At 45.3% G+C, this 15,559-nt stretch overlaps 1 protein-coding gene across 1 annotated transcript; it reads left to right on the forward strand.

The window, feature by feature from the left end:
• Nucleotides 1-4,980: 4,980 nt before the first annotated feature.
• Nucleotides 4,981-15,099, forward strand: lonrf2 (LON peptidase N-terminal domain and ring finger 2). The gene is made up of 13 exons (XM_030343526.1): nt 4,981-6,328; nt 6,408-7,161; nt 8,516-8,634; nt 9,007-9,129; nt 10,026-10,181; nt 10,448-10,694; nt 10,923-11,028; nt 11,329-11,443; nt 11,653-11,774; nt 12,547-12,733; nt 12,950-13,084; nt 13,364-13,513; nt 13,746-15,099. The coding sequence occupies exons 2-13, from the start codon at nt 6,411-6,413 to the stop codon at nt 13,902-13,904; spliced, it is 2,370 nt and encodes a 789-aa protein (XP_030199386.1). The 5' UTR covers nt 4,981-6,328; nt 6,408-6,410; the 3' UTR covers nt 13,905-15,099.
• Nucleotides 15,100-15,559: the final 460 nt, after the last annotated feature.

The raw sequence follows: 15,559 nt of genomic DNA on the forward strand, positions 1-15,559 counted from the left end.
GAAAATACGAGATGTTTGTTGATCATCATAGGCCAAGCTCCATGCAACCGCTAGATAAAGGAAAGGCACAGGCTGGTTCAACATAAAAAGAGGCTGCAAATGAACAATGGGGGGAGAGGAGTTAAAAAGATTGGCTCAGGTACAAATAATCTACAAAGACAACCCCAAAACGTGACCTGTGATAGTGTTGTCTGGTGCAGGGCCAAACCTCATGGGTCGTCACGTGATCTAGCCATGGAAGTTCCACAAGTCCCCAAGATGGAGAGCTTCACAGGGCTGGGGGAGACATTGGCTCAGCATCAGGTGGTATTCAAGGCACTCTATGCACAAAAAAAATAATCCCTATGAAAGGGCAATATTTTACAAATATTTATTTTACTTGAAAGTTAAATAACCGGTAGACCACTCTATTTAACTTTCTTGAAAGTTAAATCAAGAAATCTGCTCCAATTGTACCAGTGCTAAAGCCAACTAAGTGAATCCATTAGCCAAGTCCGAATTGCTGCCGATATTCGTATGAATACGAATATCTAATTCCATAGGCTGAGGACCTTTGCTAATCAAACTCGCTTTGTTGCAAAATTGTCATGAGTCATTTCATTCCACTTTTCACTGTTACAACTACACTCCATTAGCTTTTGGTGTATCATCTAGTTCTGTGATTTTGGTCTGGGGACCGTTTAATGGTGTATTTTTGCATTATATCCTATTGAAGGGGCCTACACAGTAAGCACATCTGAAGTCCCTGAACCCCAGCAGTATGTTTCTGCCTATTGTTCTATTGTTCTGCTGTTTTAATCAAAGGGAGGGAGATGAAGTGTAGACATGTTTATGCCAGAAGAGTGCACCCCCAACCCACCATATTTTTGCTTCCTATCTAGATTACAGTATTATTTGTATACATTTCAATATAGAAATGTGAACATATGTCAATGTCCTTTGGGAAAACTGTACATGCAGTGCTGTAGGAATTACAGTGCAGTCTTCCTAAACCTCCAGACGTTCCTGTCTGGTGTGCCACAAATTCTCATTCTCATGCAGCCTCACTCCTCTTCCTCTTCTTCTCTCTGGCTTTTGACCCCGTCCAATTCCTTGTCCTTCCATTGTCAGACATTGTAACATTGTGTTGATTCATGAGATGCACCTTTGAGCTATTTCAGTAAACTGGTTGATCGTTGGTTGATCTAACGCTTCACACTTTTTCCTTCATTAGAGAAAGTCAAGATTCACCTGGTAACAATTTACCAATTCAGAACAGATAAAAAAAAAAAAAAAAAGTCTAATGGAAATGTGTAGAAATATGCTTGACATATTATGACAACTTGTTGAACCATTTTGCATGTACAGACTTATGCAATGAAATGCCTAAAAGTTGTTGGGAAGGGACTATTCAATAGAGACCCATGCAATACATTTTGATCAACATGACATAAGCAATTGATAATGTAGCAAAGAGCAGAGAATTGTACATAATCATTTGCATGGATGTACCAAAGCATTGGCAACTTGTTCAAAGTAATGAGATAAGTGACATAATGATGTGAAGATTGAACAGGTAGTTTTGAGAATTTCGATTCTGATCTGAGAAATGTACCAAAGCGACTGAGAAAAACTGTAACACCACACATTGTGACACAACCTAAAAGGTAGAGTCCATTTTATGGTTCACTGCGCCCTCTGGTGTTCTGATAATTTATGAAAATGTGTTCGAATGGTTATAAACTGGGGAGAGATGAGAACGCGAGGGAGCGAGAAGTAGGTAGGAGCAAGGGCGTAGGAACCGGGGGGGACGGAGGGGACGTGTCCCCTCCAATTTTCGAGACAGGCGCATTTGTCCCCCCCAAAAATTATACCGCAAAATATATATATATATTTTTTTATATTTTTCTCGCTTTTATTTTGAAAGCGCAATACAGCGTCTTGTCACCTGCCACATGTATGGCAGCGCGTAGGGTTGGGGGCGGTTGGAAGTTATAAGGACTTCAGGCTGGAAACGCCTTCGAATCGCTGCCTAGAAGAATAGTTGCCTGCTTTCCATCGGGGACGTAAGCGCCGCTGTCACCGCTGCTGATCGCTGCCAGCCTACAACTCTAATCGCGTGATCTCGTGATCTCGCGTGAATACGGCTGTCTCGCAAGACAGCCATAAGCTGCCGCATCCCATCAACGGCTCAGACTGTTTGAGATGCGGGTGTCTGCAGCTAACGCAACAGGTTAGAGCTGTTAAAATGAAAAGACGACAGTAGAATAGCAGAGAAGTTTTAGTGTCCTCCGCAGGCTCAAAACCTGGCTCCGGTCCACAATGTCTCAAAGCAGACTCAACCATGTTGCTGTCTGTCATGTCCATCAGGATAGACTTGACTTACCGACAAGAAGTCAATTTGCAAGCATTTCGTGGCTGCAAATGACAGGAGAAGAAAACATTTTGGCTCTTTTGCCTAGGCCATAGTTTTTCAACCTTTTGTGTGTCACGGCACGTTTGACACTGTTGGATAACACTACAGTGCTATCTAGCTTTTATTTGTATCAGTTCTACACACTAATTTACATTTATCAGTTCATTACATCCATTCTAATGTCGTTTTCGTTTGCCTTCACACACCAATCAGTTAGTGGAAATGTTCGAATAATATCACATAGGCCTACTCGAGATTAAAAACAAGTTACATTTACGTTTACATTTAGCAGCCGCTTTTATCCAAAGCTACTTGCAATAAGTACATTTGTCATAAGAAGTGCATCAATATATCGCTGTCGGTACAGAAAGGATGTTGATAGAACCGTTGGTGTATATGTTAAAATTCTTGATGCTGTTTTTCCCTTTAACCTTAACCTTTGCCTGTGTGTTCATTGAGGCATAAGATAGGCTACAACTAAGAAAAGAAAAGGTATTCAGAAAATACGAATTCAAATTTAGATCAATATTTTTCACATGTTATTTATCAGTCTACAAAACTGTATGATAAGGCCTGCAATTAAATAATTGATTTGATATGTATCAGTTCAATACTGCCATTCAAAATGTGTTTTCCTTTACAAATGTATATTTTTAGAATAATAAAATACATTTGTGAATGTTTTGCAGTGTAGTTCATTTATGACATATTTCTCTTCGAACCATCAATGAATCTGTCAGGTTTCCGATATGTGTCCCCTCCAATGTTAAACACGTTCCTACGCCCCTGGGTAGGAGGACATGATTAGCAGGAAACCTTCAAAGCCAATTTATATAAAAAATTGCTAACAAAACAGCAATTTTTTGTTAGCAAAAAATTGCTAATCTGCCAAAAAAATTGCTAATCTGCCAGCCAGAATACAATTGTAGTCTGGCTGGCAGATTAGTTTAAAATCAATACAATTGTATTATTCAGATGAAAATTAAAATTACACTCACAAAGGTCAGATGGTGCAATCATAACGTTATTATATAGCTCTAGCACTTCAATATAGCGTCTCCTCCTATTCTTCATCCAAGTTCCGTTTGTGTCTCCGTCATCAGGGGAACATGACGTCCATCAATAGCGGTCTCCTGATATAAAGTCTGCTATGTGACACACAGGAAGAGCAGCTGTAATAGGCATGGTGCTGTGTGTGTCTGTGTCATTCCATCTGCCAGCCAGACCACCGTCAAGGTGTCTCTTGGCTGACCTTATCAGGAGCATCACGTTCAGCTCGAGGCGAGCCTCGCCCAACATCTGCGACGAGTTACCTCACTCTTACCCAGGTACTTACTTTAGTAACTTAGTTAACGTTACAGTCCCAGTAGCTCACTTTATCCAAAGCAACTTCAGAATTCAGATACACGTTTTGGATCTGTGATGAGTTACCTGACTAGTTACTCTATAGGCCTACTTACTGGGTGGTTAATAGTTTCTTAGTTTATTTCAAACCCAACTAATTTCTTTTTGTCTATATTTAGCAGAAGTCTTCATCCAAAGCAATTCATAATTCAGATAGGCCTTTTTTTAAGCAGATATGAGTTGGGGCATCTTTCTCTTGGAGGCCTACAGTTTAGACTGCGGTCATTTAAATTGGGATCAACCCAGAGACTTTCGACCGGGACTCAAACATCCTAACCTGTCCCTTCAGTTATTAGGTAATTATCTGGGTCAAAGAGATGTGTCATTAGAACTAGTTGGACTCTGTGGTGGGTGGCCTTCCAGATTAGTTCTGTTTTAAATCTTCCTGGAGAAACAGGAAGAGAATCCCAGGGATTACGTGAAAAAACAATTTGTGGGATCTATGTGTAGATTTAACCCTCGGAGCAGGAGCGTGCAGAGCTGCCACGAAAGTGGCCGTGCACACCTGGGTCATCCCACATGCCCATTTCAACAATGAGCCTGAAATATACCCTTGCATGGTAGGTGTGTAGGCCTATGTGTGTAGACACAACGTAGAACAGACCATCCTATCCATCAGCTCTCGGTGTGTGTAACTTCTCCAGCTCTGGTATCCCTGCTCTATTCTGCTTAATTCATTAATTAATTAATTCTGCTAACAATAATGAAAAATACATAACATAAGTTTAAATGGGACTGTATAATTTTCCCCCGGCCATAAAATCACACAATTAATTATTTGAAACCATTGAAATAGCGAACATGTATGTGTTTACATTACAGATGACGTCGAGGACGGCTGCTCACGTAACACAAAATCAAGTTATCAGCCTGCTTATATAAAACGTTACATAAAACCGTTCATCCATCAGCACCCCTATCGGACGAGGTGTGCCACAAAATTGACATGACATCGCTGATTAAACCGGGCAAATGAAAACAAAACAATTATTTTATTTGTAGCATCTATAATCCAGGTAAATTCACACGAGGACGGAGCAAAACGTGTGAATTGGCTTTTATGCAGTGAGTCTCTTCACTGTTCATCGTCGTTTGCGATGAGAAGTTACACAATCATACTGATTATATAAGTGAGCCACATAGCGGACCAATCGGGGGCACCGTTCACGCGTCACCTGACGGATTGTGTGTTTCTCTGGATTTGCTGTTGTCTCGGTCCGAGCGACTGGAAGGCTGGTCGGCTAGCACAACATTGAGGTCCTTGGAGTTATTGTTCATTTTTCAATGTTACCACCGCGGTATCCGTGTGTATACGGTACAGTAATATGCGCGAGGGCGAGTGAGTGCGACAGATCATAAGGTTTGTGTGAATCCTCCTGAAATAAGGACTTTGGATAAGAAGGAATAGGAGCGGCTGACGCTATTAGGGTTAGCCTCGCTGTTTGTATTGGAAAGTGGCGTTCAAGTGCCATCGGAACTCCTAGCTTCTTCGCATCTCGTCATGAAGAAAGAGGATGTATTTGGATCGATTTTGAATCCAGAATTTCTCATCCTGGTCCTGTTTGGAGTCAGAGTTTGCGTAAATTATTGGAAATATCTGCAATGACGATAACGAGTGGCTTATGTCGTGAATCTAGGTTAAACCCAAGCACAGATACAAGGAAACTACCTCAAGACAATTCCACCGCCTCCAAGTCATGTAGCCTTCCCAGTTGAATCGATTACAGAATATCAAGCAGATAAATCTCAAGAGACGAAACGCTCTTCAAATTAGCCTACACTTTTTTGCTTGAGGAGTGAATTTGCTCCAAAATTGATTTGTTTGCTGGCAGACTGGCAGAATTGCTGGCAGAATTGCCGACAGGTTTCCAAAAAATTGGCTCGTGTAACAAACAACGCATTTAAGGTGGGAACGAAGATTCCTCTTTGCCAGGTTGACGCAAGGAAAACTGACATATTAGACATATTTTTGTACGGAATCTCCCTGCTTCTGAAATTCGCGAATATCTCCGCCCAACTCATCCGCTGGCTTTCTATCAGTTTTCACTGTGCGACCATCCCTGTTTCGTATGCCCTCACTGATGAGGACGATCATTAACACGTCGAACGTATTAACGATCGGGCTATAATAAGACCACTTTGGCTATGTAATCGCTGACCACAGGAGACATTTCATAGTTGGTGAAAACCGGGATATTTTAGCTCCCCAACAGCCTTTTGTCGTGAGTCGGGACACGCAACTCATAACCGGGACGTCTGGTCACCTTCAATTAATTCCGCCCTCCCACTTTGTTGTCGAAGCTTTGGATACTCTTCGATCGAGAGGAATACATAATCACTGCTCTTCTTTCAAAATAGTGGACTGTATAGAAGGGCTATAAGCAGAAGCCGCACATTGAAATCGGTCTTTAAAAAATGTGGACTTACGGACTTGGGCTCATATTACCCGGAATGAGGCCAAACTTCTCTCCACCTATCTGCGGAACATAACCGACGCCCGTGTCCTTGAAGAGAACTGACCACTGCGAAGTATGTTTTATTTACCGCGTGAGGATGTTTGCTCGCTTTGCCATATCGCTCCTTAACTATAACTTTTAGTAATTTGCAGAAGATGGCGACAGAAAGCCAACCCCTTCATGGAGAACTGTTTGTCCACCCGCTCTCCAACCCCCAAGCCTCGGGGATATGCCCGGAGATGCTGGAGGTGGCCGAAGTGGCCAACCTGGCCGGGGACTTCAGCCTTGCCGTGGAGATCTACAGCTCCCAGCTCGCTGACCTCCAGCAGCCCGACCGGGGCCTCTGTCTGCGGAAGGCCGACTCCCTGGCCCGGGCCGGGCGCGTCTCCGAAGCGCTAGACTCTTATTGCACGTCGGCAAACCTGGAGAAGCTGCGCCCGGACGAGCTGCGATTGCTGGTGGAAAGCATAGCCCGGACTCTACGCGAGAAGGAGTTGAATATCAGTAGTGGGAATGGGAATACTGCTTGTCAAGTGAAAACAACAGGTAACGGGGCCGCGGACGGAGCCGAGAGAGACGCTGAGGGGTTTGAAGAGGAACCCCTTGACATGTTCTCCTGTCACCTGTGCCGGTGTCTGCTGCACGAGCCCGCCACCCTGGACTGCGGCCACACTTTCTGTAGACTTTGCCTGGTGGACGTGAAAGACTGCATACATTGCAAGCGTAAACTGGATAAAAACGACGCCGATGGGGGTCAGAGGATCAACGTGGTTCTCAGTGGCCTGCTGGAGAAGTGGTTCGAGGCGGAGAGTGGGGCCAGGAAACACTGGGTAGAGGCGCAGGGTTTGTGGAAGAAACTCAAGTACACGGACGCACTTCATCACTTCAACGAAGCAGTCGCGCTTGGTAAGAACACATTGTGGATGTTATTACTGTTAGTTGTTTTCAATAGTCGAGAATGGAGTTTTGCCAGGTTGACCTAGATTTTGTGTTCTTCATTCCGAGATTCGTCGACAGGTGGCATCTGTCCCCCTATGAAAACACAGGTCATTCGTTATGAAGCCTGTCTCTCTCATTACCTAACCAGCACAGAAGCACAAAGTATTTTATAACGACTGTCAAATCACGAAACTACGCAATAGGGGACGGTTGTGTAAGCAAACACAGTTATTCAACCTGTTTGGTGTTGGTCTCTTTTGCTGACTACCCATGTCATGCGGAGAGCCTGCACACGGCGTTGAGAATGATATAAGACGAGGCCAGCCATGGGTGGCGGAGGTTGGTTCTCACGTGTACACTCCATGCAAGACCTCACTGCATACAAAGGCCAAGTAAATGTACAAGTTAAAATCAACGTAGACGCATATTCCAAGGGTCACGGTGGAGCATGTACAGAGCCATGTCAACAAGGAGCAGGTAGGGGTTGGATACAATGAAGGCAGATGGGTCATTAGGGGTTTGACAGTAAGGAGGAGGCGCTGGTAGGTAAGACGTATCACTTCAAGATAATGAGATTAAGGGAGGGAGACAAGCAAGTTGGGCTTATGACATCAGGGCTGGAACCCAGAACTGTTTTGCTAGGAATTTAACTACATCTTTTGAGTGGGTTGCGTCACTTACTGCTAGCATGTTTTGCTAGCAATCTGTGTTTGACTAACTGCTAACATCTGGTTAAACAGCGGCTATAACCTGATTTATCTCTAACCCAAGGCAATGACCTGCTTTTTTGAGGCCCAGTGGGGCCAACGGGAGGTGGTTTTTATCTGACGAGGTCGGGCTGTACCACTTACAGGGGGGGGGGGGGGTCTGGCTGTATCATCTCCTACCAGAAATGGGGCTGGTCGGGCTGTACCACTTCCATGCCGAGAGGGGGTAATTCAGGCTGTACTCCCTCCTGGTAGGGATCGTTTAGGGTAGGGGTCCCCCCGAGTCCTAATCACTGAATGAAGAGTAAAGCGTTTTCTAGCATAGCTCATGCTGCCTGTGTAAAGTGACGCAGAAAACCTATACGTGCAACTGTGGCGACAGTCTACCTTGTCGTGGGTTGAGGTTCCTGACTCCCAGGCATCAGTATGCGATACTACTGCGTTTCTATCGGAGCAATTGAATGTGAAACGAACCTAGAAGCTTTCCCTCAGGAACCTTTTGAAGAGCAGAGTGGTGTTGTCGGACTTCCATCACAGAAGCCGTTGGGCTGTGTATCCACTACTTATAATACCGACATGAACTGATCAACATTGTCTTTCTCCGTTCTCAACAGCACCCTCCTTAGGCAGTCTGCGGATGCAGCGGGCGAAGTTGCACATGGAGATGAGCAACTATAGCCTGGCTGTCCAGGACTCCACCAGCCTTTGCCGGAGCAAACCGCTCTCACCCAAGGTAACCCCCTAGACTGCTCCGACCTAGCCTAGCCCCTGATCTACTTTGACCCGAGACCTAGTCTGGACCACCGTGGTCCCATTAGCACCACATTCCCAGCAGTGGCCTCATCATGTGGTCCGTTAATGGTCAAGGCCGAGTTAGTTCCTAGCACAAAACAAAAGAGTAGTTTTTAGTTGTCCCCTTGCTGGCACCTTGGAAATAACCTAGATTATAATACTGTTGCAGATCTGTTTAAATTAGGAAATAATATTATAGTTAATAAAGTAGTCATAGTAGCAAGGTATACATATTTTTTGTGTGATCAGGGTCTGGGTCAAGACGCCTCTTATTGTCAAAGCAGGTGGTTAATTGTTTCCTCCCTCTTCCCAGGCTCACCACCTGATGGCTTCAGCCCTCACTAAGGCGGGTCGTAAGGATGAGGCGTTGCAGGAGTACTTCCTGTGTGTCGCGCTCAAACCCAATTGTACCAAAATCAAGCTGGAGGCGCAGACGGTACGGTGGTATTTTATTGGTAGTTTGATTTTTATCAATTGAATAACGTAACTTCTTAGCAATGTAACAGCATAGCTTTAGGTTAGATGTTTTACGTACATATTATAAGACTGCTATTCAACGCAGAAATATTCTTTCCGAAAGACAGATGTAGATCTTTATCTCTAACTGACTGCTTAAACTGAGTTTAAGCTTTAAAATGGCAGGGAAAACTGGGTCACTGGGCGTTCTCCATTAGAATACAGAGTTGCCATCACCCCGAGGCTGGGTCCCGTACTGAAGCCAGTGGAATATCTCTCACCCAACGCCCCTATTGCCCACTGTTGAAATGCAAGAGAATGTTGATGCAAACACAGGAGATGTGTGACAGTGGTATATGGTTAGAAGGGAGGCATTTGTGCACACCAGCATACACACAAATTTGCACAAATGTTTATTTTTCATTTTTTATTGAACCATAAAACATAAACCTACACACACATAAGAGGTCTGGAATCATTAGGACCCCATGTTTCCATGGCAGCAGTGTTGCTAAATAATGTGTGCTAAGGCGGGCCTTCTAATTGGTCCTTCCTGGAGTAACGTCAGAGGATGAGTGACCCACCTCCTTTCTATTTAAACTTGGAGCACTTAAATTAGCCATTAAGTGCTGATATTCTAGTCCTTGTCCTCTGTATGGCTCCTCCTAGGTCGCTATGACAACTAGCTTGATGCATATACGGGAACAATGCTGAAGTCATTGAGAGAAATATGAGTTAATAAGGTATTCATCTCCATGGTAACAAGGACGTGGTTAGAATTGGTTATGTGGTGTTTCTGCAAGGAGCGTTTCACGTTGTAAACCCTGCATGACCTCGCTGTGTTTCTTGTGTGTGTGTGTGTCTTTGTGCGTGCAGGTGCTGAGCGAACTCTTCTCCTCTGTGTTCGAGAGGGATGATCGGCCCACCCCCCTCCACCCACTGCAGGGGGGGGGCACCTCACGCCTAATCAAACCCCCTGCCCTCTTCAGCTCCCTCAACACTTTCACCCCCAGACTCGGCTGGTCTTCTACGGTGAGCACGCAAATGCACAGAGCCAGCCGCTCATCAAAGATTAGTGCGCTAATCCACATCCACACATTTGCAGCTAGGATTTTTTTGGATGATTACAGCATTTAGGGTACCTCTAGAAGAACGTAACCAATCTTTCTCAGAGAGAGAGAGAATTTAGTATGCTCTCCACATGAGGACAGGCATGCATACAACAACACATACAATGCAAATACACACACGCCGGCACACACCCTTATTTGTATTAACCCTCTTTCTCCTCCCTCCAGGAGTCAGAGCTCAGCGCGTCGAAGGCTCCTCCAGCCGGCAACACCTCCCCCAGCCCCCTTTCTCTCTCTCCCGGAGGAGACGCCCCTGGGGGAGGAGGCAGAGGAGGGGATGGGAAGGAGGGCAGCAGTAAGAGCCTGCTAAGTGTCCTGGCAGCCCTACCAGCACCTCCTGGTGGCCTGAAAAGGAGGTACAGTGGAGAGGGAACTTCAATCTCCTTCTGCCCACGCTCCAAGATCTCTAGAGCAGGTACATGTACCAACTTCTCGCAGCACAGAGTATAGAACCTCTGACCCGTACCTCATTCGACCCAGTGGCCTACATGGAGACCCCTTATCCATCTCTACCTATTTGGCTATGTGGTGAACCGAACCTCTTACCTTCTTTAGTAAATTAGGTCATTGGCTAGAGAAGGGCTGTGTTCCAGTTTAGTGTGCGGTGGGACTGACCCCAGTGTGTCCTGTGGTCTATTTCCAGAAGCGGGGTGCAGCTCACAGAGCCCGACAGCCGGGAAGAACTGCGGGAGAACGGTTCCAAGCGAGCTGCTAGACAGTGTTGACATGGAGTGTTCTCTCTGCATGAGGTAAACACGCGCACGAGCACACACACGCTTACAATCTCACTAACCCACACACCCTATACACATAACACTCACTCACATTCACTTTCACACACCTCACTCACTCACTCACTCACTCACTCACTCACTCACTCACTCACTCACTCACTCACTCACTCACTCACTAATGCATACACCTAATTCAAACTCGCCGTGCGTGAACTGCTAGTTTTACGGCGCAGCACCGCAGCTATATATTGTGCTTTAGTAAAACACCCAGTAACAAACGGCCGCTGTCACCCCCTCTCCCGTGTCCTCCTGCAGGCTGTTCTATGAGCCGGTGGCGACGCCCTGCGGCCACACCTTCTGTCTGAAGTGTCTCGAGCGCTGCCTGGACCACAACCCCAACTGTCCGCTCTGTAAGGAGAACCTGGCCGAGGTGAGGAGCCCACCGCCTGCCCTACACTGCTCTGATAATATCCTCCCTCCCTTCTCCCATAATCTCTCTTCTTATTCGGTGTAGGGTGGTCCTCTTTCCTTCCTTTTTTCTTCTCTCTTCTTGCGCCTCTTTTTTTACTCTCCGTCCATACCTCTTCTCTCTATAGCGGAATCAATACCTAATTTATGCATTTATACTTGTTTTTGAAGTATCTGGCGACTCGGGGGTACAACAAGACCCTGCTCATGGAGGAAGTGCTACAGCGTTACCTTGGAGACGAGCTGGGAGAGAGGAAGAAGATCCACGAGGAGGAAATTAAGGAACTTTCAAAGTAAAAGTTCCTTTTAAATTTCAATACGTGAATGAAGGCTAAGGATAAAAAATAAATTATATATATATATATATATATTAGAGCTGTCAAGCGATTAAAATATTTAATCGTGATTAATCGCATTAATGTCATAGTTAACTCTAATTATGCGCGATTAATCGCAAATTATTTTTCTATGCTAACTATCCCTTGATTTTTTTTTTGTCCCATAATTCTTCTCATTTTAATTCTCTTATCAACATGGTGAAGTGCATCGGCTTGCCTTGTGCAAATGATTTTTTATTGATAACAACATTGGCATATACACTGATCAAAACAGGACGATACAAAAAAAGAGCCTATAGTGCAATTAAACGACTGCTGTGAACAAATGTAATTTGAACATAGCAGTCAGGCTACTGCTTCTTTGTTTTGAGCCAAAGAAAAAAAAAAGTTTCTTTTTTTTTTTATAAAATAATTGCGTTAATCGCGCGATAAAAAAATTAACGCCGTTACATTTGGTTTGCGTTAACGCCGTTAATAACGCGTTTAACTGACAGCTCTAATATATATATATATATATATATATAGAATTATTTTTTTTTCTTCCATATGTGCTTACATGTTTATCCGTTGCCAAGTTCTTTAGCAGTCATTTTTAGCTGTAGCTAGAGGTTAAGCTGTGCACAGTGTTAAGCTGTAGCTAACTGTAGCCTCATGATTAGTCCGTAGCTAAGTGTTTATCTGTGGCTTGTTGTTCAGCTGTGGCTCACTTTCCTCTTCTGTGGTCCAGTCTGAACCAGGAGGTGCCCATCTTCGTGTGCACCATGGCCTTCCCCACCATCCCCTGTCCGCTGCACGTGTTCGAGCCACGCTACCGCCTCATGATCCGCCGCTCCATGGAGACCGGCACCAAGCAGTTTGGCATGTGCATCGCCGACGACCTCAAGGGGTTCGCCGACTACGGCTGTATGCTTGAGGTCAGTCGCTGTGAGGTCAGGGGGTCAACCCCTCTCTGTGTGTGAAGCGTGGCTGCTTTAGCTTTAGTGATGTGAGCGTTACCATCTAGATTCATCAGCATTAGTTTTTGCGTTAGCTTCAGTATTAGCATCATCATGGTATGAACTACAGTTGATCAGTGAATTACAGGTGTTACTATGCACTGCCTGCGTGAACTAAGGGAGTTTGTGTTGCAGGTGCGTGACGTGAAGTTCTTTCCCGACGGTCGTTCGGTGGTGGACACCATCGGTGTGTCGCGGTTCAAGGTGCTGAGCCACGGCCAACGAGACGGCTATAACACAGCGAAGATAGAGTACCTGGAGGACAAGAAGGTATTTGATGTGGTCAGGCCGGGTGGACTAGGCTATTGGCTTGGCGAGGCAATGGGGATATGTGTTGCAAGGCTATGTTGCTAACCTGAGTGGGCTAGGCTATTGGCGTAGGCTGTGTTATCACACACATGTGCACGCACACATGCACGAAAACACATGCAAAGACATTTCCCACGCAAAATGTGTCTTAAATGTTTTATAATACTTAATCTCTGTTAAATATGAAGATATACTGGTCCCGCATCAGATTTAAGAATCTCTTGTTTTCTGTCCAATCAGGAGGAGGGGGAGGAGCTGCTGGAGCTGCTGAAGCTGCATGACTCTGTGTATGAGCAGGCTAACAGCTGGTTCACCTCCCTCCGAGACGCCATGAAGAACCAAATCGTCAGCCACTTCGGACACCTGCCCACCAAGGACCCCGAGCCCCAGGTGCTCGCTCACTCACTCACTCACTCACTCACTCACTCACTCACTCACTCGCTGCATAGCTGAACTACCTAGCCATGGGGTATGGCCGACTGTAGTGCCATGGGGAGCTATTGACTAAGCAATTTATTCAGTAAAACGGCTTAAAAACCATTTACTTCTGCACACACAAGTCATAATTGTGTGGTTCTACAGCGTAGCCCAAGTGTAATGGAGTGGTTCTTTGTTTCGGCAGGCTTTACCCAGTGGCCCCGCCTGGTACTGGTGGCTCCTGGCGGTTCTCCCCCTGGAGAGCCGGGCTCAGCTCACCATCTTGGCTATGACCTCCCTCAAGGACCGGCTGGTTGCCATTCGCCGGGTCCTTATTTTCGTCACGAGGAAGAAGCCCCGGTGAGGGCCTGGAGGATGTCTGGACCTTAGCCCCCAGGAAGCCCCTTCCTCTCCTGACCTCTCTGGCCCCTGGGGGCCCTCAATCTGCCCCAAGAGATTTGCCTTCTGACCGCGTACTGCAGCATCAGAACATGTATGAATGTTTCTGAACTCTGAGGTACTCCAGTCAGCGCCTGAAGAACCATGACGTAAAGTGTTTGGTTTTTCCCTGTCATCTGCTACTCCTCCGTCCATCTCTGTCTCTGATCTGATCTGTTGCTTATCTAGCTTGATCATCTCAGCCCTGGCCCTTTGAGGAGCCGTGTTTTGTCAACATCACTGCCAGTTTAGGTCTGTATTTAGGAAAGAAAAATGACCGTTAGCTGATGGTGATTCCATCACATGATTTGGCAGAAGCAACGTAGTGGTTGGCTAAACTAAAGGGGACCGACTATAGCGGCCTGTGGTGCTCCACACCCCGACAAATGAGGTGTGCCCAAACCTTTGACTCAGCAAAAGTTTGGTTTGAAGTGTTTGAGTCATACAATATACTCAAAAGGTTAAGGAAAATAAAAACATACCCTATACCTATCTACCTCTAAAATATACAATCTGATGTACAACCAATTTGAGAATTTCCAGATTGAATGTATTAGTTTATGCTTTCAACGACCGAGAGGGTAGGAAAGCACTAAAACCTAATTAGAGTCCCAATACAGGACAGAATTAAATAAGGCACTGTTTGGTTTTCTCATGGCAAATTTGTTTTTTAGATTTTTAGGAAGATTGTTAGGTTGCGCTGGAGATGACTGACGGAAATGTCAGAGGTCTGAGGATTGGACTGCTTCACATCTCTTTGTCTTACTCTGTGAGTGTCTCTCGTGTTGTCCTGTTATGAATCGCTGTCCGTCAATGTATATCGGAGGCCATTGTGAAGTTTTATCTAGGGATGTACTTTCACTCGTTTTTTCTCCGTCTCTACATCAGTCAGTCCCTCTATCTCGGTCTCTGCTCGGTCTCTACTTCTTTCTCTCTGTCTCTGTCCCTCTGTCTCCACCTCTGTCTGTCTCTGCTCTGTCCCTGCCCATTTAGGTGTTAACGATGGCTGTTGTGAGCACTCTGGGGTGGGGTTAACATGCGTTCCCCCTGTATATTTGTAAAGGGAGATGTTGTACTTCATTTTTTTAATTGCATATTAAATAAAACTCATTTACACTTGGGCTCTGCTTCTCCCTATCTGCTCCACAATACTCAAAATATGACAGGAAACTACACATTAAGAGACCCATGTAATACACATGTGGCGTGCATAGTGACATCGATGTAGTTGTGGACGATTTCCGCTGAATGGAACGGCAAGTGTTGGCCACTAGGTGGCATTGTTGCATTATGCTGCTACAGAGAAACGGAGGGCATGGAGTTCGTCCAGGGATGAATTTTTCTTGGTCAACAGACAGAAAGAGCGAGAGAAATAGAAATGCAGAAGGACACTGGCATATACTTATGACCACGCCTGAACATCTCATTACATGTTCCCTGGATGAACTGGATTATAACTCCTCAATTACCTCTCTCTATTCACTGTCTAACCTGCTCCTTAATGTCCTCTCTCTGTAGTATTTGCCTTAGCATAACACGCTCATTCGTGACCCCTCTGTATTCACTGTCTAACACCTACCT

The sequence above is a fragment of the Gadus morhua genome, chromosome 20 (genome assembly GCF_902167405.1).
Source record: "Gadus morhua chromosome 20, gadMor3.0, whole genome shotgun sequence".
Lineage (NCBI taxonomy): Eukaryota > Metazoa > Chordata > Actinopteri > Gadiformes > Gadidae > Gadus > Gadus morhua.